The sequence below is a fragment of the Nycticebus coucang genome, chromosome 3 (genome assembly GCF_027406575.1).
Source record: "Nycticebus coucang isolate mNycCou1 chromosome 3, mNycCou1.pri, whole genome shotgun sequence".
NCBI lineage: Eukaryota > Metazoa > Chordata > Mammalia > Primates > Lorisidae > Nycticebus > Nycticebus coucang.
The window spans coordinates 106,914,195-106,938,956 of record NC_069782.1 but is presented as its reverse complement, the minus strand read 5'-3'; the positions used below and the strand labels follow the sequence as shown (position 1 = coordinate 106,938,956).

The 24,762-nt window shown below is 43.0% G+C and overlaps 1 protein-coding gene across 11 annotated transcripts in view; it reads right to left on the bottom strand.

Annotated features, from left to right (window-relative positions):
• Positions 1–17,184: 17,184 nt before the first annotated feature.
• RHOBTB1 (Rho related BTB domain containing 1) overlaps positions 17,185–24,762 on the bottom strand; it is a 125,312-nt gene continuing 117,734 nt past the window's right edge. For all 11 annotated transcript variants that reach the window (XM_053584073.1, XM_053584077.1, XM_053584074.1 and 8 more), the window contains 3 exons: positions 23,356–23,444; positions 20,266–20,371; positions 17,185–19,424 (listed from right to left, as the gene is read on the bottom strand). In XM_053584073.1, the coding sequence (XP_053440048.1) occupies positions 19,255–19,424; positions 20,266–20,371; positions 23,356–23,444 (365 nt within the window). In that variant the 3' untranslated portion in view covers positions 17,185–19,254. The remainder of the gene's footprint in view (positions 19,425–20,265; positions 20,372–23,355; positions 23,445–24,762) is intronic.

The following is a 24,762-nucleotide window of genomic DNA, read 5'->3' as shown; positions in this document are numbered from 1 at the left end:
GGGGAGATGAAGTGACTGCTTCTTAGCTCTGGTGGTAAATAAACAAGTAGGAAGTGATGTGTGTGACTATAGAAATTCAAGGCCAAATTCTTTCACATCTCTAAGCTGGGATGGCTGCTTCTAGTTCTTGCATGAGCTCTTTGTGCCTTCTTGGAGAACATGATTATACAAGGGGAGAGAAACTCAAAGAGGCCCATGAGGTAGGACATCCAAGGAGGAAGAGGCCACTACTGGGAGCTTTATGGCCCTGGTATAGATGCTCTGACTTAACCGTGAAGCCTCCCTGTCCGTGGTGGGGACGGAAAAGGGCAGCATGGGAGGGGAAGGTTGAGAACTTATGTCACATATTCACATATATACTCATGCCTTACTTCAACCTCCAATACCATTTTACATATGAAGAAACAGAGGCTTAAGAGATCATCACCTGCCTTAGTCAAACTGCTAGTAAGTGGCATGAGCCAGGATTTGAATCCAAGACTGATTCCAAAAGCTTTTGCACCAAACACATCACCTTTCATCATTGTTCAGTAAGGAAGGGAAAACACTTTAAACCTCATTAATACCTATTCCAGTTACTATTGCTGGATTTAGTTCATTTTCTGTTGCTATAAAGGAATACCCAAAGTTGGGCAATCCCTAAAGAAAGGAGGTTTATTTGGCTCATGATTCTGTAGAGCTGTACAAGAATCATGGAACTGGCAGCTGCATCTGTGAGGTATTTGGGCTGCTTCCACTCATGGCAGAAGATGAAGGGGAGCCTGCATGCACAGAGATCACATGGCAAGAGAGGAAGCAAGGGTTGGGGAGGCACCAGGCTCTTTTTAACAAATCGCTTTCACAGGAACTACTAGGGCAAGAGTTCATCTATCCTTGAGAAAAGGCATTTAATCTGTTCATGAGGGATCCGCCCCCATGACCCAAACACCTCGCACTGGACCCCACCTCCAAAATTGGGGATCAAATTTCAACATAAAGTTTGGGAGACAAACATCAAAACTATAGCATTCAACCCCTTGCCCATTCCCCCAAAACTCATGTCCTTCCCACACTGCAAAATATATTTTTAGTCCCCTCAAATCTTAACTTGTTCTAGCACCAACCCAAAAGTCCAAAGTCTCATTGGAGACACAAGGCAAATTGCTTCCATCTATGAGACTGTAAAATAAAAAGTCATTTGCTTCCAAGATATGATTGTACAGGCATTGGGTAATCATTGCCTTTCCAAAAGGGACAGATTGGCCAAAAGAAACAGGCAATAGGCCTTTATGCAAGTCTAGGGCCTGTAAATCTTAAAGCTCCAAAATAGTCTCCCTTGACTCCATGTCCCACAACCTGGGCACAGTGGTGCTGGAGGCAGGCTCCCAAGGCCAGGGCAACCCTGTCCCCATGGCTGCTCCCATACCTGCAGAACTAACACCACATGGACACCACCCAAGCTTATAGCCTGCACCCTCTGGAATGGAGGCTCAACAGTACTTGGTGCTGGAGCCAGAGTGGCCAGAATGCATGCAGGGTGCAGTATCCTGAGAGTGCTAGGCTTGTCCCACCAAACCATTCTTTCTTCCTGGGATTCTGGGCCTGTGACAGTGTGCCAGGGGCATCTTTTTTTTTTTTTTTGGAGACAGAGACTCACTTTGTTGCCCTCGGTAGGGTGTGGTGGTGTCACATCTCACAGCAACCTTGACAGGAGCATCTTTCTCAAAGATTTCTGAAATGTCTTTAAGGCCTTACTCCATTATCTTGACTATTGGCACCTTGCTCCCTGTATCCATGCTAATCTCTCTAGCAAGGGGTTGCTCAGCAGCACCTTGGGGTTCTTCTCCTGAAAACACTCTCTCCCTTCTCTATCACATGGTCAGGCTGTGAATTTCCCAAACTTTTATTCTCTGCTTCTCTCTTAATTAGAAATTCCATCTTTAGGTCATTCCTTTGCTGCCATATTTGATCATAAGCTGTTAAAAGTAGTCATGCCACTTCTTGAAGGTTTTGCTGCTTGGAAATTTCTCCTGCCAAGATGTCTTAGGTCATCACTTTTAAATTCAGCCTTCTACAAATTCATGCCCTGTCCCCAGGGCATGGACACAATGCAGCCGATCTCTTTGCTACAGTATGACAAGGGTGACCTTTCTTCTAGTTCCCAGTCAGTTCCTCATTTCCATCTGAGCCCTCGTCAGTGTGGCCTTTACTGTCTATATTTCTGTCAGCATTTTGGTCACAACTACTTAACCAATCTCTACAAAGTTATTTCATCCTTTTGTCTTTTTCTGAGTGCTCCAAACTCTTTCAATCTCTGCCCTTTACCCAGTTTCAAAGATGATTCCATATTTTCAGGTATTCTTACAGTAATGCCCTACTCTTTTGGTACCAATTTTCTATCTCAGTCCATTTTGTGTTGCTATAAAAGAATGCCTGCGGCTGAGTAATTTATAAAGGAAAGAAATTTATTTGGCTTGTGGTTCTCTAGACTGTAGATGGTTCTGCATTTGCTTCTGGTGAGGACCTCAGGCTGCTTCCACTCATGGTGGAAGGGGAAGGGGGGCTGGAGTGTGCAGGGGTTACATGGCAAGTGAGGAAGTGGGGTGATACCAGGCTCTTTTTAACAACCAACTCTCAAGGGAATTATTAGAGTTAATAATAGAACTCACTGGGTCCCCCTCCCAGGAAGGGAATTAATCTATTCATGAGGCATCTGCTATCATGACCCAGATGCTTCCCATTAGACACCACCTCTAATGTTACTGTCAAATTTCAACATGAGCTTTGGGGGGGACAGTCCAATGAGAGCACTGGATAACAGGCAACACCAAAACTTAGTGGCATTAAAAAACCATGTTATCATGCTCATGATTCTGTGAATCAGAAATTTGGAGAAGACGCAGCAGGACCACATTGTCTCTACTACATCATGTTTGGGGCCTCACCTGGGAAGATGTGAAGGCCAGGAGGGACTCAGTGGCAGGAGTCCACACTCATGCATTTGGTGGTTGATGCTGACTCTTGGCTGAGACCTCAGCAAGACAGTTGAGTAGAATAACACCGATGTTAGGTCTCTCTATGAGTTCTCTCTGCCTGGGTTCAATGGGGCTTTCTTAGAGAATGGCAGCTGGGTTCTAAGAATGAGTGTCCCCAGAGAAGACAGTCTGATCTAGCCTTGGGAGTCATGTGGTGTGTCACTTCTGCCATAATCTATTGCTTGAGGCCATCAAAAAAGTCCGTCTAGGTACAAGGGAAAGGGACACACACCACAACTCAATGGGAGGAGTGTCAAGGTCACCTGGTAAGAAGCACACGTGGAATAGGAAATATTGTTGCTGCTGTCTGCCACGATGCCCTAGAGAAAGAGTTTGATGGTTTTCCAGAGCTGGCTTTTGATTAGGGAAGGGAAAAAGAAAGATGAAGAGGCAATGAAGGAAACTGTGTGCCCAAAGGGAGAAACGGGGTCTCTGTGGTGAGTCAGGGTTCTACCACTCTTTTATCGTTAGACATCTTCTTTCATGCAAAATGTGACCCCTAGAACTGCCATCTGCTCATTTTCCCCCCATTCCTGCATTAACCCATGCTCACTTAACCAACAGATGCTCCGACTGCCTCACCCAAGTTTTAGGTCATTAAGATGGTCACTTTTCCATATGGGGCAGACTCACATTTTAGCAGCTTCAAGCAAGAATGATTGCCCCTGATAAAACCAGTATTTTTCCTCATTGGATCTTTCAGGTGGGAAGGTGGGAAATTTCTTTTTTTTTGACAGAGTCTCACTCTGTGGCCCTGGGTAGGGTGCCATGGCATTGTCATAGCTCACAGAAACCTCTTGGGCTCAAGTAATCCTCCTGCCTCAGCTTCCCCAAAGTAGCTGGGACTACAGGTGCCCACTATGATGCCGGTTAGCTTTTTCTATTTTTAGTAGACATGGGAGTGTCACTCTTGCTCAGTTCTCAAACTGTGCGATTACGCATGCTAGGCCAGGGAAACTCTTTAAAGGCCACGTCCTCTCTGTATCCTCACACAAACTCTCTAGAGTGGGACTTAACTTCTTGAGCTAATGTCATTTGGTTCAGTCAAAGGGCAAAAACTAAATATTTCTTTATAATCAACAACACCAGCAGCAATATTTATTTTCCACAGAGAAACCAGACACCCTAAAAACCAATAAAAATATTCTCATGGGGTAGTTGGTGCTGGGAAGTCATATCTCATGTGCATTGAGATTGAGAACTACTGTTTATGTGATTTGTCCTGACTCTCTTCTTGAATGTTTCTGTCCCTCTTCCTCTTGCCCATTTCCCTCCAGACCCACAGATCTTATTGACCAGCTTCTAAAATATTAAGTCTGTTCTTGTCCTATGGTCTCTCTTTGCACAAGGCTCTTCCCTCGGCCTTTGATGCTCTTTTCCTGGTTGTACACTTTCCTCATTTCCTTACTTGATTTGCATGGAGAGCCCTTTGGAGGTGTTCTGGTGAACAGCCCTGCCGCAGACTCAGCCAACAGCCAGCATTAACCAGTGAACGTGAGCTTCCAGATGATTCCAGCCCGTAGGAATTAAGTCATCCCTGGCCATTAGTTCTTATATGAGGCTCCAAACATTGTGGAGTAAAGAGTGTGTCTTCTCCAAATTCTGACTCACTTAATTCGTCTCTAATAATACCTTCTTAGAGAGGATATTCCTGACTACCTTTGTCTAAAATGGTATGCCTTTGTAAAGATGTAGGGTCTATGTTGCCCTGGCCTGGACTCAAACTCTTAGGCTCAGGCAATCTTCCCACAGCCTCCCAAGTACCTCGGACTACAGGCACATGCCACTGTGCCTGGCTGAAATGGTATTCCTCATTGTTTTCTTTATTTTTTTATTTTTATTTTTTATTTTATTATTTTTTTATATTGTTGGGGATTCCTTGAGGGAACAATAAGCCAGGTTACACTGATTGCAATTGTTAGGTAAAGTCCCTCTTGCAATCATGTCTTGCCCCCATAAAGTGTGACACACACCAAGGCCCCACCCCCCTCCCTCCGTCCCTCTTTCTGCTTCCCCCCCATAAACTTAATTGTCATTAATTGTCCTCATATCAAAATTGAGTACATAGGATTCAAGTTTCTCCATTCTTGTGATGCTTTACTAAGAATAATGTCTTCCACTTCCATCCAGGTTAATACGAAGGATGTAAAGTCTCCTTAATAGCTGAATAGTATTCCATGGTATACATATACCACAGCTTGTTAATCCATTCCTGGGTTGGTGGGCATTTAGGCTGTTTCCACATTTTGGCGATAGTAAATTGAGCTGCAATAAACAGTCTAGTACAAGTGTCCTTATGATAAAAGGATTTTTTTCCTTCTGGGTAGATGCCCAGTAATGGGATTGCAGGATCAAATGGGAGGTCTAGCTTGAGTGCTTTGAGGTTTCTCCATACTTCCTTCCAGAAAGGTTGTACTAGTTTGCAGTCCCACCAGCAGTGTAAAAGGGTTCCCTTCTCTCCACATCCATGCCAGCATCTGCGGTTTTAAGATTTTGTGATGTGGGCCATTCTCACTGGGGTTAGATGATATCTCAGGGTTGTTTTGATTTGCATTTCTCTAATATATAGAGATGATGAACATTTTTTCATGTGTTTGTTAGCCATTCGTCTGTCATCTTTAGAGAAGGTTCTATTCATGTCTCTTGCCCACTGATATATGGGATTGTTGGCTTTTTTCACGTGGATTAATTTGAGTTCTCTATAAATCCTAGTTATCAAGCTTTTGTCTGATTGAAAATATGCAAATATCCTTTCCCATTGTGTAGGTTGTCTCTTTGCTTTGGTTATTGTCTCCTTAGCCGTACAGAAGCTTTTCAGTTTAATGAAGTCCCATTTATTTATTTTTGTTGTTGTTGCCATTGCCATGGCAGTCTTCTTCATGAAGTCTTTCCCCAGGCCAATATCTTCCAGTGTTTTTCCTATGCTTTCTTGGAGGATTTTTATTGTTTCATGCCTTAAATTTAAGTCCTTTATCCATTTTGAATCAATTTTTGTGAGTGGGGAAAGGTGTGGGTCCAGTTTCAGTCTTTTACATGTAGACATCCAGTTCTCCCAACACCATTTATTGAATAGGGAGTCTTTCCCCAAGATATGTTCTTGTTTGGTTTATTGAAGATTAGGTGGTTGTAAGATGTTAGTTTCATTTCTTGGTTTTCAATTGGATTCCAAGTGTCTATGTCTCTGTTTTTGTGCCAGTACCATGCTGTCTTGAGCACTATGGCTTTGTAGTACAGACTGAAATCTGGTATGCTGATGCCCCCAGCTTTATTTTTGTTACTAAGAACTGCCTTAGCTATACGGGGTTTTTTCCGGTTCCATACAAAACGCAGAATCATTTTTTCCAAATCTTGAAAGTATGATGTTGGTATTTTGATAGGAATGGCATTGAATAGGTAGATTGCTTTGGGAAGTATAGACATTACAATGTTGATTCTGCCCATCCATGAGCATGGTATGTTCTTCCATTTGTTAAAATCCTCTGCTATTTCCTTTCTGAGGATTTCATAGTTTTCTTTATAGAGGTCCTTCACCTCCTTCGTTAGGTATATTCCTAGGTATTTCATTTTCTTTGAGACTATGGTGAAGGAAGTTGTGCCCTTAATTAGCTTCTCATCTTGACTGTTATTGGTGTATACAAAGGCTACTGACATGTGGACATTGATTTTATATCCTGAAACATTACTGTATTTTTTGATGACTTCTAGAAGTCTTGTGGTTGAGTCTTTGGGGTTCTCTAAGTATAAATCATGTCATTAGCAAAGAGGGAGAGTTTGACCTCCTCTGCTCCCATTTGGATTCCCTTTATTTCCTTGTCTTGCCTAATTGTATTGGCTAGAACTTCCAGCACTACGTTGAATAGTAAAGGTGACAGAGGACAACCTTGTCTGGTTCCAGTTCTAAGAGGAAAAGCTTTTAGTTTTACTCCATTCAGTAAAATATTGGCTGTGGGCTTGTCATAGATAGCTTCAATCAGTTTTAGAAATGTGCCACCTATGCCTATACTCTTTAGTGTTCTAATTAGAAAAGGATGCTGGATTTTATCAAATGCTTTTTCTGCGTCTATTGAGAGGATCATGTAATCTTTATTTTTGCTTCTGTTAATATGGTGGATAACGTTTATGGAGTTGCATATGTTAAACCAGCATTGCATCCCTGGGATGAAGCCTACTTGATCATGATGAATGACTTTTGTGATGATAAGCTGTAATCTATTGGCTAGGATTTTGTTGAGAATTTTTGCATCTATATTCATGGGTGAGATTGGTCTGAAATTCTCCTTTTTGTTTGGGTCTTTTCCTGGTTTTGGTATCAGGGTGATGTTTGCTTCATAGAATGTGTTGGGGAAGATTCCTTCTTCCTCAATTTTTTGGAATAATTTCTGCAGTGCAAGAATAAGCTCTTCCTTGAAGTTTTGATAGAATTCTGGAGTGAAGCCATCTGGACCAGGGCATTTTTTGGTTGGAAGATTTTATTTATTGTTTCTTTGATCTCAGTGCTTGAAATTGGTCTGTTCAGGAGCTCTATTTCTTCCTGGCTGAGTTTAGGGAGAAGGTGTGATTCCAAATATTTATCCATTTCCTTCACATTGTCAAATTTCTGGGCATAGAGTTTCTGGTAGTATTCAGAGACGATCTCTTGTATCTCTGTGGGATCAGTTGTTATTTCCCCTTTATCATTTCTGATTGAGGTTACTAGAGATTTTACTTTTCTATTCCTCGTTAGTCTGGCCAATGGTTTATCTATTTTATTTATTTTTTTCAAAAAACCAACTCCTTGTTTCATTAATTTTCTGAATGATTCTTTTGTTTTCAATTTCATTGATCTCTGATTTGATTTTGGGTATTTCTTTTCTTCTACTGAGTTTAGGCTTAGATTGTTCTTCTTTTTCCAATTCCATAAGATCTCTTGTGAGATTGTTGATGTGCTCTCTTTCTGTTTTTTGAATGTAGGCATCTAAAGCGATGAATTTTCCTCTCAAAACTGCTTTTGCAGTATCCCACAGGTTTTGGTAGCTTGTGTCTTCATTGTTGTTATGCTCAAGGAAGTTAATGATTTCCTGTTTTATTTCTTCCTGCACCCATCTGTTATTCAACAGAAGATTGTTAAATATCCATGCCTTTGTGTGGGGTCGAGCGTTTTTGTTAGAGTTGACTTCCACCTTTAGTGCCTTATGGTCTGAGAAGATACAAGGTAAAATTTCAATTCTTTTGATTCTGTTGATATTTGTTTTGTGTCCCAGGATATGATCAATTTTGGAGAATGTTCCATGAGGTGATGAGAAGAATGTATATTCTTTATCTTTGGGGTGGAGTGTTCTATATGTGTCTATCAAGCACAGTTGTTCTAGGGTCTCATTTAAATCTCTTATATCTTTGTTTAATTTCTGTTTAGAGGATCTATCCAGCTCTGTAAGAGGAGTGTTAAAGTTCCCTGTCATTATGGTATTATCAGATATCATATTGCTCAGACTGAGTAAGGTCTGTTTCAAGAATCTGGGAGCATTTAAATTGGGTGCATAAATATTTAGAATTGAAATGTCTTCTTGTTGTATTTTTCCCTTGACCAATATAAAGTGGTAAAGTGACCATCTTTGTCTTTTTTGACTTTAGTTGCTTTAAATCCACATGTATCTGAAAATAAGATTGTAACTCCTCTTTTCTTCTGAGTTCGATTTGCCTGAAAAATTGTCTTCCAACCCTTGACTCAGAGGGTCAATTTTTTTTTTTTTTTTTAATTTGTCTTTTGAAGCCAGGTGTGTTTCTTGCAGACAGCAAATTGATGGCTTGTGTTTTTTAATCCAGTCAGCCAATCTATGTCTCTTCAGTGGGGAATTCAAGCTATTAACATTTATTGAGATAATTGATAAGTGTGGTAATATTCTATTCATCTTATTTTGTAAGAGTTCATTGCTTAGTTTTATCTTTTGCATCAGTGTGGAGGTTAGGTTCTGTCCTTTAATTTCCGAGTTCTTACTTTGCTGCTGATCCATTGTGGTGGTCAGTGTGCAGAACAGGTTGAAGTATTTCCTGTAGAGCTGGTCTTGTTGTGGCTAATTTTCTCAATGTTTGTATATCCGTAAATGATTTGATTTCTCCGTCAATTTTTAAGCTTAGCTTAGAAGCTTTCTGGGCTGGAAATTGTTCTGTTTAAGTAGATTAAAGGTAGATGACCATCGTCTTCTTGCTTGGAAAGTTTCATTAGAGAAGTCTGCGGTCACTCTGATGGATTTGCCCCTGTAGGTCAACTGGTGCTTACTCCTGGCAGCTTGCAGAATCTTTTCTTTTGTCTTGACTTTAGACAGTTTCATCACAATGTGTCTTGGAGAAGCTCGGTTAGAGTTGAGGCGACCTGTGGTCCGATATCCTTCTGAAAGCAGTGTGTCAGAATCTTTGGTGATATATGGGAAATTTTCTTTTATAATATTCTCTAGTATGGCTTCCAATCCTCTGGGGCATTTTTCTTCCCCTTCTGGGATTCCTATAACTCGTATGTTGGAATGCTTCATAAAGTCCCATAATTCTGACAGTGAACGTTCTGCTTTCTCTCTCTTCTTTTCTGCCTCTTTTACTATCTGAGTTATGTCAAGAACTTTGTCTTCTACCTCTGAAATTCTTTCTTCTGCATGGTCTAACCTGTTGCTGATACTTTCCATTGCATCTTTAAGTTCCCTAATTGACTGTTTCAGTTCCTTCAGCTCTGCTATATCCTTTTTATATTCTTCATATCATTCATCTCTGATTTGATTCTGTTTTTGGATTTCCTTTTGGTTATTTTCCACTTTATTAGCAGTTTTCTTCATTGTTTCCATCATTTCTTTCATTGTTTTCAACATGTGTATTCTAAATTCCCTTTCTGTCATTCCTAACATTTCTTTATAGGTGGAATCCTCTGCAGTAGCTACCTCATGGTCCCTTGGCGGGGTTGTTCTGGACTGGTTCTTCATGTTGCCTGGAGTTTTCTGCTGATTCTTCCTCATGAGTGATTTCTTTTATCTGTTTCCTTGCCCTAATTTTCCTTTCATTTCCTCTTGCTCTTTAAGTTCTTGTGCCTGTGGACCAGTGTGCCAAAACCGGTCTCACTCTGCCCCTGAGGGTTAGGGCTGCAAGGCGGCTCAGACCCCACCCTTAGGTTACTCGGTTGCTGGGTTACCAGTTCCCACCCGATTCTAGCTCTGCGACCCTGAGGGCAGAGCTTGCAGGGCAGATCGCTCACAATGGCTCCCTGTGACCCACAGCCAAACACTATTAGCTCCGTCTGGCTCAGCGGCTCAGACTGGGGCCGTAGACAAAGGCCAAAGTTCTCCGCACTCCCGCTCAGGCTCTCCCCAAGGCAGTTCAACTGAGTGCCAAGTCAAAAGACACCAAAACAGTTCACAGGTAAGGCCTTTCCGGTTTGCAATCTCGCTGCTACTGTACTTACTTACAGTTGCTGGCGGGTTTAGACCTATTGAACACATGCGACCACTTGCCGTTTTTCCACTGTTTTGGTCCTCCTCTTGGGGTCCAGAAGTTTCTTGCTGACTCCCTGTATCCTCGCAGGGGTAATGATAGGCAGATCCCATGAGCCAGAGATGCCTGGAGTCCTATCTCCCCAGACTCACGGTGCCCAGATGCAAGAAAGCTGTTACTTGGCCGCCATCTTGCTCTCCACTCTCTCCTCATTGTTTTCTATCCTCTTCTTTGTTTTTTCCTTCATTGCACTAGTCTGATAGTACATGTTTGTTAGTTAGTTTTCATTGCATGCCTCCCACAATGGAATGTAAACTTCATAATGATAGGAACATTGGCATTTCAAAAAGTGCCACACGGATATTAGGTAGGTAGATATTAGTGCAATAAGCATTTGTGGAATGAATAGACACTTAACAATTATGCTACTAGTCCCTTTTTCCAGAGCTACTGTTCAGCAATCTTAGTGCTGTTTGCTCTTGAACCTGGACTGTGCCTCAGTATCCTTCATAGCATGATCACACATTATTGATCTGAGTCAGCAGATGAGATGAAACTAATTTTCCATACCTAATCTTGAGCATTAATTTTGGTATGTTCATTTACAGTAATCTGGTAATCTATTTTCAACCAGATATCAGTTGCTCTCTGAGGCCAAAGACTGATGAGGCTCATACTATTTTTGGTACATGGAAGTTCAAAAAGTCCTAGATGAATTGAAACTATTTGTAATAATTTTTAGATCAAGCCTTTTGGCAAGGCAGAAGGAGGGCTGAACTGACATAGGATTACCAGGCTTCCCAAGATAAGAGACAGGTAATTGGAACCACAGTAGTTGAAGAAATTTCTAGGACTGAAGGAAATGAAGTCCCCCCCCCAGCAAAATTTCTACTGATGGGAAAGTCGGTTCTGATGCCAGAGATCTTGGGTAATAGAACATTTAATATGAACCTCTGTGAGATCTGAAAACTGGATGTTTTCTACCTGTTCCACTACAAAACATCTAGCCCTTCATTTTCATCATCTGTTTGCATATGGTGTGATATTGGTCAAATAGAATTTCTATAGGGCCAGGCCTGGATTCAGGGGTCAGGCTTGGGGTGAAGGAGGGGATGGGATGGGAAAGTAACAACTATTATGTATTCTCCAGACTTAAAGAACAAAGGAACCTTGTTTTCAAGTGGTTTGTTTCAGGAGAAGTGAGATTTGAAATTATTGTCTACCTGGAAGGTCCCAACTTCCAGGGTAGATTTTGGGTCAAGACACTCTTAATGGAAGCAACAGCAGCATCTTTACCTGGCTGTCACCTGAGGGCCTTGCTCATAGCAAGTGTTTTGAAGACAGAGGAGAGAGATCCTGATTGGTCGTGAATGCAATTATTTCTGCTGAAGCAGAATACTTAAAGGACGTGCATAGTTGAGAAGAACATCCCACTGAAAATGAGAGTTTTTGGAAGGAACTAGTTGCAACAAAGATTACCATCATACATAAAGACATTTTCTCCTGTTTCCAAGGTATCCGTCATTCAGAAACAACCCAAATTGTGAAAAAAGAAAAAAATACTCACCAGAATGAGTTCAGATATTTAGTCTCTCTGCCTTCCTTCAGCAAGTGGCAAGATCTATGGATCAATAAAACCATTCTATTCCCTACATAATTGTGTGAACAAAACCAGAAAAATGATCCAAGGAAAGATGTTGCCCCCTGTGGTGGCTGTGAGGGTTGCTTAGGATTTGGACTGTTAGAGGAATGCTCCGTTGATTAAAACTGGGAGCCAGGTCAAGATTCTAGTACCTGGCCTTTTAAAAATTAAATTAAATTATTTTTTTTAGGTCATATGATAGGTAAAATAAAAATCAGGCAGTATACCCTATGGAGATCACATTGGTGTTTAAACCAAAAATTTGAAAGTCTAACTCAAATCTTTGGTTTTTGATTAGTTTCTCCCAGACTTAATTATTTCTGTGCACGCATAGTGGGGTGGAGTGGATGATGAGGGAGAATCTGAATTACCATCCTGGTCCTTTTTCAGAAAGAAATTGCTGAGGCTCTATAAAATGTTGTGTGGCAGAGATGTGTCCAGGTTCAAGAAAATCATTATGAAGTCTGATTTCACAAATTCAGTGATGCCCTTTCAAATAAGTCTTGTCTATATTCTGGGGGAGGAAAAATGTTTGAAGTTCTATAACTTTAAAAAATCAATTAAAATGCATGTTTTAATGTCCTGCAAAGTGATCTGAGTTTTTCATTGACACAGCAGCAAAAAAAAAAAAAAAAAAAAAAAAAGGCATTGTTCTTTCATACTTCCTCATCTGCACACACAACTTTGATCAGTGTGCCCCCATAGAACAGTTCAGGTTGTTTTCCTGAATTTCAAGAGAGAGACCAGTGGGCAGCTGGGTCTTGCTCCTTCTAAGTGTCCTTACATTCTTTTGACATTTCTGGATGCTCCTCCCCAGCTTCCATTGTCCTGCATTTGTGGTGGTGGGGGGGCACTTTCCCCACCAACTCTCCAGCCTGAAATCCCCGCATTTATGTTACCTCCTGCTCCACTGCCACAGCACACAGTGCAGGAATATAAAAGGCAACTCAGAGCATCCCTGGAGACCAGGCTGAGCTGGACTTCCTGAAGCCACTCCCTGGCTGGGCTTCCTACCCCTGCCGGCACTCCCCTGCCCTCCTTCTCCTCCTCATTTAGGGCACTTCCTAAATCAATCACCAGCTTGTGAATCTTCATCTCAGAGTCTGCCCCCAGAAACCTTAGCCTCCCAGTAAGACGATGTGGGAACTAAGGGAGAGGAACACAAGCCAAGTCCTTACAGTGCTTAGCCACAGAATATTTGCTCAAAAATGAGAAGTCTTACAGTTTGCACACTAGTGTTTTGGACACCAGGAAAGTGGTGCCAAGACATGTTTGGAGCATTACAGATCCATTCTGTTGGGCAAGGGACATTTGAATAAAACGTAAATATTTGAATAAAGTGGAAACATTTGAATAAAACTGAAACAGCATGTGTGAAAGTCCATCTTTCTACAGCCTCATCCCTGGCTATCTATGCAAATGCCAGCAAAGGATCAGGGTGCAGCCAGCAGCACTGGCATTTGTGGGGAGAGATCCCACATCAATGTTTTTCCTTTTTTTTATTTTTAAAAAGTTGGTAAGTCTGTTTCTCTAAGAGTTGGAAATTTCAGATGTCTGGCTCTTTAACGATTACGTATTTTTAAAGAAATCTCTCAGTGTCAGGTATATAAGGTGAAGGGCTAGCTTGGTAATGGTGGCAGCAGGGTCCAAGGATTTTAGGAGAGGGAAGGGCTGAGAGAGAAACCGCAGTGCTCTGAACACCTGCCATCTAATTAGGTGGTAAAGAAACTAGGAGACAGAGAGAGAGTTTTTACATTCAACAGAGAGTTTGTCTGGGACTTCTGAGACAGTTTGAACAATGCACAGAGTTTATACTGGCAGGTTACTTTTTTTTTAGATTTCATACTCAAAAGAACAAAATTAGAAAGTAACCTTCAATGCATGTGTACAAGCTCACAGGGGAATTTTTCCCTCCAGATTTAATAAGATATAGTTGAAAAAATACAAATTATATGTATCTGGCCGAACGTGGAGGCTTACGCCTGTAATTCTAGCACTCAGGCAGAGGTGGTAGGATCTCTTGAGCTCAGGAGTTTGAGACCAGTCTGAGCAAAAGTGAGGCCTCTTTTCTACTAAAAATATAAGAAATTAGCTAGGTATTGTGAGAGGTGCCTGTAGTCCCAGCTACTTGGGAGGCTGAGGCAGGAGGATTGTTTGAACCCAAGAGTTTGAGGCTGCTGTGAGCTAGGCTGAGTCCATGGCACTCTAGCCTGGTCAACAGAGTAAGACTCTGTCTCAAAAGCACATTATATATATTTATGGTATATAACATGACATTTTGATAGCTGAATACATCGTGAAATTAGATCAAGCCAGCAGATTTATTTTTGAGGCAGAAAACTAGGAGTCTGACTATTCAAGGGGCTCTTATTTATTTTTGAGACAAAGTCTCACTAAGTTGCCTTCCATAGAGTGCTGTGGCATCACAGCTCACAGCAACCTCAAACTCAGGCTTAAGTGATTCTCTTGCCTCAGCCTCCCAAGTAGGTGGGATTATAGGCACCTGCCACCACGTCTGGCTATTTTTTTGTTGCAGCTGTTATTGTTTAGCTGAGCTGGGCTGGGTTTGAACCTGCCAGCCTTGGTGTATGTGGCTGGCACCATAACCACTGTGCTATGGGCACCAAGCCAATTTAAGAGGCTCTTAAAAAAATCATCTTGACCTCCTGCCTTTTCTGAGATGACACCAAACACCAAAGCCAGATGGAGCAGAATAACTCATCGTAACAGCTGACAACTTTCATGATCAGGGAATCCTCTTTGAAAGCCTCTCAGGTGACAGAAACACACCTAATTTCTCTTCTGCTGGTCAGAGGGTAGCCAGGCTGTGGGCTACCTCAGAGCTTTTCAGATTCTGTGACTCTTGAATTCTGTCAAGTCCTACTTAGCCTTAGTCCAGGGGTAGGGAAGAATTTCCATCACAGAGTTCAATGTTCCAACACACATCCATCACCTCAGAAGGCCTGATTCAGTACGTCTGGAGTGGGACCTGGAATCTCTTTCCCAGGTCATGTACAAATAGGGTGACTGCAGGACTGAGGAGTGGTCATTGACTATTGGTTCTATTACCCATAGAATGGGAGAGGACAATGTGGCAGATGCCATCAACGGGACACTAGGCAGCCCCCGGGAGCAATGGACAGGGCGCACATACAGTAACATGGCTGGAAGTCCATGACCGCGTGGAGTAAGAAAAGCAGATTGCAGAATGGAGTTTGTTCCGGGACACCATTTGTGCGAATATTGCACTCATGAGACAGCACTGTATTAAGAGATACCCACATGTTTAAAGACATAGATGGAACACACTACACTGGAAGTCCACGTCACTACGATGTCCTGTGGAAACAGTGAGCAACGGGTGAGCTGCTTCACGTCAGCTACTGTTGTTCACAACACTTTCATGTCTATGGATGTGCAACTTCAGGATTTTTGGTTTCCATCCAAGAGTCATCTGTTCATAAATTATTTCCACATCTTATAAAGTCTGTAAATATCTGATGAGCATTTTAACTCAGTAAAAATCCTTGCATCTCAATAGCTTAAGTAAAAAAATGCACTTTAGAGGCACTGTCAGCACAGAGTAGAGGGTGGGAATTTTCAAATACAGCCACAGGGAATGACATTGCCTCTACAGAAGCACTGCTCTTATAGGAGGTCGCCAGTGACCCCACACCAGTATCTTTACTTCTAAGTCTAAACCTTTCAAGTTGCATAGATCACTTGCTTAATTGGAAATTCAAGAGAAAAAAAGTCTTCATCATAAACTGCATTAAGCTGTGAGATATGTGGCAATCTCATAAATTAGCACTCTGAAAAAAAAAAAAAAGAGTACTTAATTCAACTCGTGGCTTTGCCCGGCCACCCTTCTCCTTCCTTCTTTCCCCGCCTCCCCCCACCCCATCCCTTCCTTCTTTCCTAATTGCCTTTAGTCTTTTTTTTTTTTTTTTTTTTGTTATGCTGTTTATTGATTACTTACACACACATATAAAATACATGCATTCTCCCTGGTTAACTTTTACCTCTGCAACTTTTATGCACTAATCAGTTTTCTAGAGAAGAGAAATTGTTGCCACTTGTGCACCAGTCTCCACCTAGGAAACATGTCTCTCTCTATATTTATGTATCTATATCTCAATTTAAGAAATACCTAATTCAAGAAAAGGGCCGGGAAATCTTTAGCTTGTTGCACTCTCAAAACAACTTCCACAAGCAGGATTCACTTTGTTTTTGGCAGTGACCAGTGGAATTCATTCTACTTAGCCTTTCTCAGGGTGATGAAAAACTGCATTTCCACAGCTGAGAACTACTACGCAATGGAAGCAAGTGTGATTTAAAAAAATCTCAGAAACGTTGACTTTCGAGTGTTCATAATGAAAATGTTTGCGTTCCCTCTAGAGCAGTAGGATTTATGGTCCTCACAATGCCAATACAGGGGTGTTGAAATCCTTGATGATTTGCAAGGCATCACCCTAGGAGAAAATTAGCCCAAGACTTTCAGCAGAAGACTCCACTGGTATGCCCACGTAAAGGGTGCCATGAATGGGAACACCTCCCCTTAAAAGGTGTGGGAAGGTGTTGGAAATCTCATTGTCTTCCTTTCACAGCTATTTCACACAGTGGTCAATTCCTTCCTGTTGGAGTTATAGTTACTTGCCACTCACAATAGTTCCCCTATGAAATATGAAGACGACTCTTCCTCCCTGTGAGCTTGGGTAAACATTACACTAAATAGAAGTCCTGAAATTGTTTAAGTTTTTCCCAAAGGCTTTCTTTTCAATTAATAGCTGGCACAATTGTCCAAACCCAGATGATAATGAATCCATTTGGGTAGAGCTGCCCATTTCTCAAGGCTGTGGCATGCCTAGTAACATAGTGTGTTAGTCAAAAGCAAAGAGCCAGACACCCCATGTACACGACGGAACTGGAATATCTGCTGCTAACAGTAAAAACAAGGATGACAAGTCACTCAAGCTGCTTTGTTACTGGAGCACACACAGACCCCCGTGACCCAGTTTCAAAAAGCTGCTAAACTGCACACATGATCCCATGGAAGTCCTTAAAACAAACCTGGAGGCATTTTATAGCTAAACAATTTTATTGGCTTTTTTTGTGAAATAAAAAACACACAAGAAACCACCATGGTTGAAGGCCATAATCAGCATAAACCAAATGAACCAGCCACTTGGTTACGGCAGCTGACAACACCACCAGTGGATATTATTGCTTATACCCCAAGTTCGTTTACATGTCCATGACATTTTGGCAAGATTACAATCATATGGGAGCTTTGGTTGTAGAACAATTCGCCTATGACTACTCATTGAAAACTTGACCTCTACTGATTTATAGATGATAGGATAGATGCCAAGTCTTCCTGAGTCTTGACATTGACCCTCTCATTCTGTCTCCTTTCTCCTTTCGTTAATGATTTACTACCCTATCGAAAAAAGAAAAAACGAAGGTGGATGCATTTACAGCTATTCCTATGCCACTGCCTCCTCGTTTGTCATGAGAGGGGGATGCATTTCTGGGCCTCTTCAAAGCTCTTGTATTTAGTGTGTTTCCACTGCCAGCAATAAACACGCCCATCTGTAATCTAGAGAGATTTTTCAAATGCATATGGCTGTCAACATTGGGGTTTGGACTCAACTATCTTTTTCCTATCTTTTCCAAAAAGCAAAACAAACAAAAAAGTGAAAATAAGAAACAGCCCTTAGCATCAGTAAGTTGACCTTCCACCAGAATGAGCCCCATCCCCTGCCACACAACCACCCATGGCAGGTGTGGATGGAGTCGTGACCTGAAGATGCTCCGTGTGCGTGTGCACGGTCGCATTTTACGACTGACTTCCTCACCAGAACTCCCCTGCTCTGCACTTTCTATTTTAAAACTGAAAACTCAGAATGACGAAGGGTCAGAACTAACTCACGATAGCACCATTTCCTAAGACTCTTGGAATTAGATTCCTTTCTGTGTTGGAGAATGCAGGGACCCGGCCTCCAGCTTTGTGCTTTCACAGGCCCTGCTGAATTTCAGCAGGAGTTGGGTGGTCTGCCTTGGCCTACTTCTGCAGCAACACAAAATTTTCCCTGGGAAGAGTTAAAAATAGGGGTCTTACAAAGTGAAGTTGGCCACAGGTGGGAGACCTGAGGAAGCTTTGTTTCTGGTGGTGAGATGTGACAAGCCTGTAGATGGCGGGACGGAGTCTAGGGACTCTTGCCCATCTCAATTCAAGTCAGTGGAGAATTGCATGCAGAGGCATGGCAAGGTCAAGGACACTGAGAGACACAAACCCTAACACAGCAATCCAAACACCAATGCACTAATGATTTCGTATGTATTCAGGTCCACCAGTGAGTTTGCCCTGGGTAATGCTGGGATTGAATAAGCCCTTTTGGTGATTATAAAGATTATCCTCTTGAATCTAGACATTTAAACAATAGAATATTTGATATCACTATATTTTACATGGCACATATAACCATATAATTATAGCACTTACACGGCAGATATTGTAAATAACACATTCTTGGAGGTGATTTGGTAATTATACCCACGTTATTTAGCAGAACAAAGTGAAGCACTCTCCAAATTGCACTTGGGGGATTCAAGTCCCAATCCTTTCCTTGGCAACAAAAGGATAACCCTCTAATTATGTAATAATGCTTGGTGGTCATGTGGGCAAAAGAGAATCACAGGGCGACTTTGTGGTCAATTTGTGGCCTGTAAAATAAAGTAATACATAGTATTTTCATTTCAACAAAATACAAGAGACCATATAAAAATATTTTCCAATTTGGAATCAGAAACATGAAAGCTGGATTTTTTTTTCTCTGTATAAAAAGAAACAAAATAACAGACTAAAGTTTATTAAGCCTCCTAACCAAAAAAAAAAAAATATATATATATATATATATACATATTAGGTTAAGGAATGCAGTGAGAGAGTCAGCTTCCCTTTTTGTCCAGGCTCATTGATGGTGAGCTTGTGCTTTGATCCTAACAAAGATAAATGCACAAAAGTGGAGGAAGGTCAGTGCCTGAAACCTGAACTACATCGTATCTCTAAGAAGAAGACTAATTTTACAGTAGTGCTTTTAGCAGTGGTGTTATCAGATTACTGATTTTTTCCCCCCGTCTTTCTCTTCAGGCGACTGCTGGAGATGAATTCCAAAAGCACCACTTTCGTCTCGAGTGATGTTTTTTTAGTGCAATGTCTTCCTTCTCTCGTTCCCTTTTCACACGCTGGTAGTGGTCTTCTTCCTTCAGGTACCACACGGGAGGCCAGCGGTGCCGCTCAAAGTATTCCTGGTTGTCTGGTGAAGGAAAGACGCAGAGGATAATACCTGCTCTCACTCCCTGTCTCCACGTGCAAGGCCTGCAGCTGCAAGCTGCTCAAGGAGACTCTAATGCCTTGAAGGACTGTGATTAGAAACATTTATAGAAGGTGACACTAAGGGTTTTTGTTTTTTGAGATAGTGTCTCACTCTGTCACCCTGGTAGAGTGCCCTGGTGTGTCATCACAGCTCACAGCAACCTCAAACTCTTGGGTTCAAGCGATCCTCCTGCCTCAGCCTCCTGAGTAACTGGGACTAAAGGCACCTACAACAACGCACAGCTAGTTTTTCTCTTTTTAGGAGAGAATGGCTCTCAATCTTGATCAGGTTGGTCTCGAACTGCTGAGCTCAGGTAATCCACCCACCTCTGCCTCCCAGTGTCAGGCACTATGCCCAGCCGGTGACACTCAAGTTTTAAGAGGAAGAAAGACTCTATTGCCTCTCTAATCATGCAGTTGGGCACAGAGAACCTGAACCCTGGGCCATTTGCCTTCTGAGGCTGAGGCTGAATCTGCTGCTCCACCTGCTCCTTGGACAAGGTGGCCCTACTAGCACAGCCTGCTCTGCACCCTGGCACCCCGAGCTCGCCCTCCTGAGTCCCCGGGTATGAAAGTCTCCAAAGAGAATTTGCAGCCTACAATTCCTGATGTCATATCCCATGACTCTGTGACTGCCAGCCAGTCTCAAGGAATCGTCCATGAGCTGCTGGCTGTCCGTGTTCCCTCCCAGGGACACGGAAGGTGAATGCTTCACCCAGAGGGGAGGAGAACCAGATGCATGGGGTCGGCTGGAGCAGGTTGTCTTCTTCCCATAGTCTCACCTGCAGACTTTGATTTGATTTCCTTGCGAAACTTGGAACAAACACTGTTGTAGTTGGTGCAGACGTGGTGCAAACACCAGGCGGCCAACTGGTGGGCGTTGTGAAACTGCAGAAAAGTAACCACAATGGGGTGGGTCAGACTGAATTTTCTAAAGTGTGGCTACAAAGAAATTGTAAGCCATTATGGGGGTGAAAAGAAATTCAGGCCTGGTGTAATTTAGTAGATATCTTGTTTTGAACTCAGTGTTTTGACTCTGGGTACAGCTCGGAGCCCAGCCAATGTAGTGTTGGGTACACCCCTTCCCTTTCTCACTGTGATAGATGCACCAAAAATACTCCCTATATCAGATCACCAGTTTAAAGTATGCCTTGCTCTCTGGCCCTCCCCCGCCACCATCACCTGGCCTGCTAGTAATAAATGACTGTGGCCTCTGGAAGGCCCTAGCCAACAGCAGACAGCAGCGATGTCATCTCTGTTTAAGGAAGCCTTGGCAACAGAATACTCCATGTCACATGTCAGAGCTCAGCTCCCTGGGGCCAAAGATCCGAAAGAGGAGACTGCAGCATGTGTGACCATGCTATACCTGTCCTTTGGTTACACGAGAAGAGCAGCAGTCTAGGCAGGGTGGGAGGGATCCAAATGCTCCACCCTTCCTTTCTGAGCACTGCCTGGGAAGGTGGCAGCAGAGGTCACCACAACTAAAGAAGACCTAGGGCTCAAAAATCAACAGTCAACTCCCTGCACCCGCCCAGGTCTGGCAGGACCCTCCTGACCCCTCACCCTGTCTGCCTGCGCCCATCTCAGACATCCCTCCTGTTACCTGTTGCTCTTGATATTTCTCTGGTCAAGTGAAATCCTGGAACCTACCTTGTGGCTCCTTGGCGGCCATATCTCTGTTGCAGAGGCCAATGGTAAAGCCAAAGACTCAGGAAACCACTCAAGAGACTCTAAGAATCATAACCTCGAATGTCAGAGACAGTTTTACTAGGTGCTTCTTCTAACGTCTTTCCTTTCTTTCTTCTTCCTTTTTTTCCTTTTAAGACCATGTCACACTATGTTGCCTGGGCTAATGTGTGTGATGGTGACATCACAGCTCACTGCCACCTCAAATTCCTGGGCTCATATGATTCTCCACCTCAGTTTCCTGAGCGGCTGGGACTATAGGCACCTGCCATCATGCCCAGATCAGTTTTTTAAACAATTTTTTTTTGTATAGAGAGGGTCTTGCTGTAGTACTCAGGTTGATCTCAAATTCTTGGCCTCAAGTGATCCTGCCACCTTGGCCTCCCAAACTACCGTGATTATAGCCATCGCACCCAGCCTCAGCTCCCTTGATGTTAGATTTCTCTCTGAAATCTGGGGCAGTGGTATGCCAGGTTGGCCTGTACTAGCTCGAGAGAGCCAACTGTGATTCCCTGTTCTGAGTTCAGTGACTCCATGTTGTTACAACTGGCTGTGGTGGGAGTATCTGCATCATGGAAACTGGGAAAATGTAACAGATCAGGGTCCCACCTGTCCCCAAGCTGACTGCTAGACACTTGTCAGCACATCACTGGGCTAGGGTCTGACAAATGAGTTGAGGCCTGTGAGACTCTACCCTAAACTCTTCCTGCCAAGGGTTTCCAGGGATTAGCAGTACCATAATTATATTATTTTCTTGGAGGGTGTGTGTGTGGTAGAGTGAGGGGGGCGCAAGGTAAGACACACAGTGCAAATAAATAAACAAGCTGCAAATCCCTACCTCAAGTGACCCAGCCCTGTGTGAGATTCTGGGTCATCCCATTTGCTCCAAGGAGAAGTACTTAACTGGAGGAGCGTCAGACATAAACTGTCCCCCAGGCCTGTTTCTAGAGACTCCAAGTTCCACGTGTGGACAGCCAGTTTTGAAAGGGGCTTGCTGATTTCACTGCAATATGTGTCATTATGTGTCCATTCTCAGAACCTCTAATTGGATTTTAATAATTTTGGGTTTGTGTCTGTTTCTCTCACTGGCTTAGATTACCCCCAGGGCAGAGAACCGACCCTCATATGCACATGTCCTCTGCCTGGGGTGGTGCCAGGCACTTGCAGAGAAAGTAACAAATATTTGTTGAAGGTTAAGTCAGAACATGTAGGTTCCTGTGAAGTTCTATTCTACCTCTTTCACCTTTTGAACCTGAGCCATTTCCTACCGTCACAGTTGGAAAGTCCCAAGCAACACCTGCCATGTGCCACCTCCTTTCCCTTGATGGAGAAAGACTGATTTAAACGACCTAAACTGAGACTCAGTAAGCCGCTTCTCCAACCTGGAGAGGGAACAAAGAAAGGCCAGCCCGGCCTGAAGAAAAGACTGAAGAATTTATTCTTAGTTCTCTCAGAGCGTAAACTCATTGTTAATCAGTCTAGCCAGGGACTAGATAATTCCACAAATGTGCCCACATGGTAAGTGGGTTTCCATTCTCTGGTGCTCTTTCTCGAACATTCTCTCTTGATTCTCAAAATAATATGTAAGATGGGGAGGGTGTGATTTGCTTTCCCCACTTTTTATGGATGAGGAAATTGAACCAGAGTGTGGCTCTGAGCTTTGAGGAAGTTATTCAGTGATGAAGCTGAAACTGCATCCTGCACTTTCTCTGGAAGAACAGTGTAAGTGTGCATTGGGGTTACGGAATTACAGTCTCAATACTCATAACTACTGACATTAGAAAACTCTAGAAGAGCTGCGGTGAGATGGCCACAACAGGGAGGCATTACAGGGCTTCATGGAATTCTAGAAACTGTTCCTGGCCAAATACATGTCCAAGAATTCAAAGAAGGAGAGACAAAACCTCCCCCTATCATGCCCTTACTGGGCTTCTGTGTGAAGCTGGTGCCTTAGGGGACAGTGGGACTGGTGTGGGGGAGGGGTCCTTGTTGTTTTTTCAAATGAGGCCCAGCAGGCTGACAGTGCCCGAAATGTCAATCTCTCAGATCTTCTTGGGAGACACAGGGGGCCTCTGTGACTCAGTGGTGACATCTTTATTTAGACAGATGCAACAGTGGAATGTTTTATCAGCATTAAATGAACGGGTTGAACACACTAAAAAGGTGAAAAGCAAACTGTTACGAACCTGGGCCAATTCCAGATAAGAGAGCACTTCCCCATCGATGCCCATGCCACTCATGGCGGCCTTGGTCAGCTCCTGGACGGCGTGCTGCTCTGGGGAGGGGAGAGGGGACAGGAGAGCGTTAGACCACACCCTGCGAGGCGGCTATCTGGCCTGGAGGGGTTGCTCTGTGACTGCTTCAGACGGAGGAGACACGGAGCACAGCTCTGGGCCGCCGTGCACACTCCATCGGGGTTCTGACTGCCTCTCAGTATTCAGAGTCCTGTTCTCCAGCCTCAGCGTTAACATCTCTGGGGAGTCTTGTTTGTGCTTCTGAAATAGCCAGAATCCTCCCAACCTGCACATCGCTGTCCAGGTCGGGAGCCACTGGCCACATAAGACTACTTAAACTTGAATGAATTACAATGAAATCAAATTAAAAGTTTCATTCCTCAGTCATGGGCTCCATTATAGTAGAAGGCAGATGTACAGCATTTCCATCTGTGTACAAAATTCTACCAGACAGTGTGTGGCTCTGGATAGTCTAGCACCTTCCTAGAATCCTCTAGATTCTGGACACGCACCTGTGTGACAGTTTCTCCACTCACGTCACTCCAATTCTCAATAACCTCTGACAGTGGGGAGATTGAGTGACAGAGGAATAAGTCTATTTAGGGCAGCGGTTCTTACCCTGTGGGTTGCAACCCCTTTGTAACAATGCAAACGCATCCTGCACATCAGATATTTACCTTACGATTCATAACAGTAACAAAATTACAGTTATGAAATAGCAACGCAAATAATTTTATGATTGTGGGTCACCACAACATGAAGAACTGTATTAAAGGGTCGCGGCATTAGGAGGCATTAGGAAGGGTGAGAACCACTTATTTCGGGGGTTAGGTGACTCCATGTGTCCATCTCAACAGCTGCAGATGGATGGCGTATTGTTCAACCTCTTGGATGCTAAAGCCTGGGGAGACCCTCAGTCAGAAGTAACCAAAAACCAGTGGGGAGAGCCAATTCTGTCTGAATGCTCACGTTGGAGGCTTCCAAGCTGAATTTAAATTGTGGTCTGAGGCTGAGCTGTCTCTTGACTCCGTGTGGGCTGCCACCTGCCTCTGGGATAGACATGTGTGGGTACAGTCTCCGCTCAGCATTTTTAACTTTCTGATGTTGATGTCATCTCCAGCATTGCGTTTGTTCTTCTAATCCAGCATATTGTCCAAATCAGGCTTAGTTTCTACTCTGGTTCCAATGTGCCCAGTAGTCAGCGTGAATACTGGGCTTTGTCATTTTAAGTAACTGCAACTTTCTTGACACTCATTTAATGCTGGCTTGCAACGCCTTGTCACCCCAGAAACTGACTTTTAAACATCATGTCCTAAAAGCTCTACACTAGGCAGTACACAATATGGAATTACACATTAA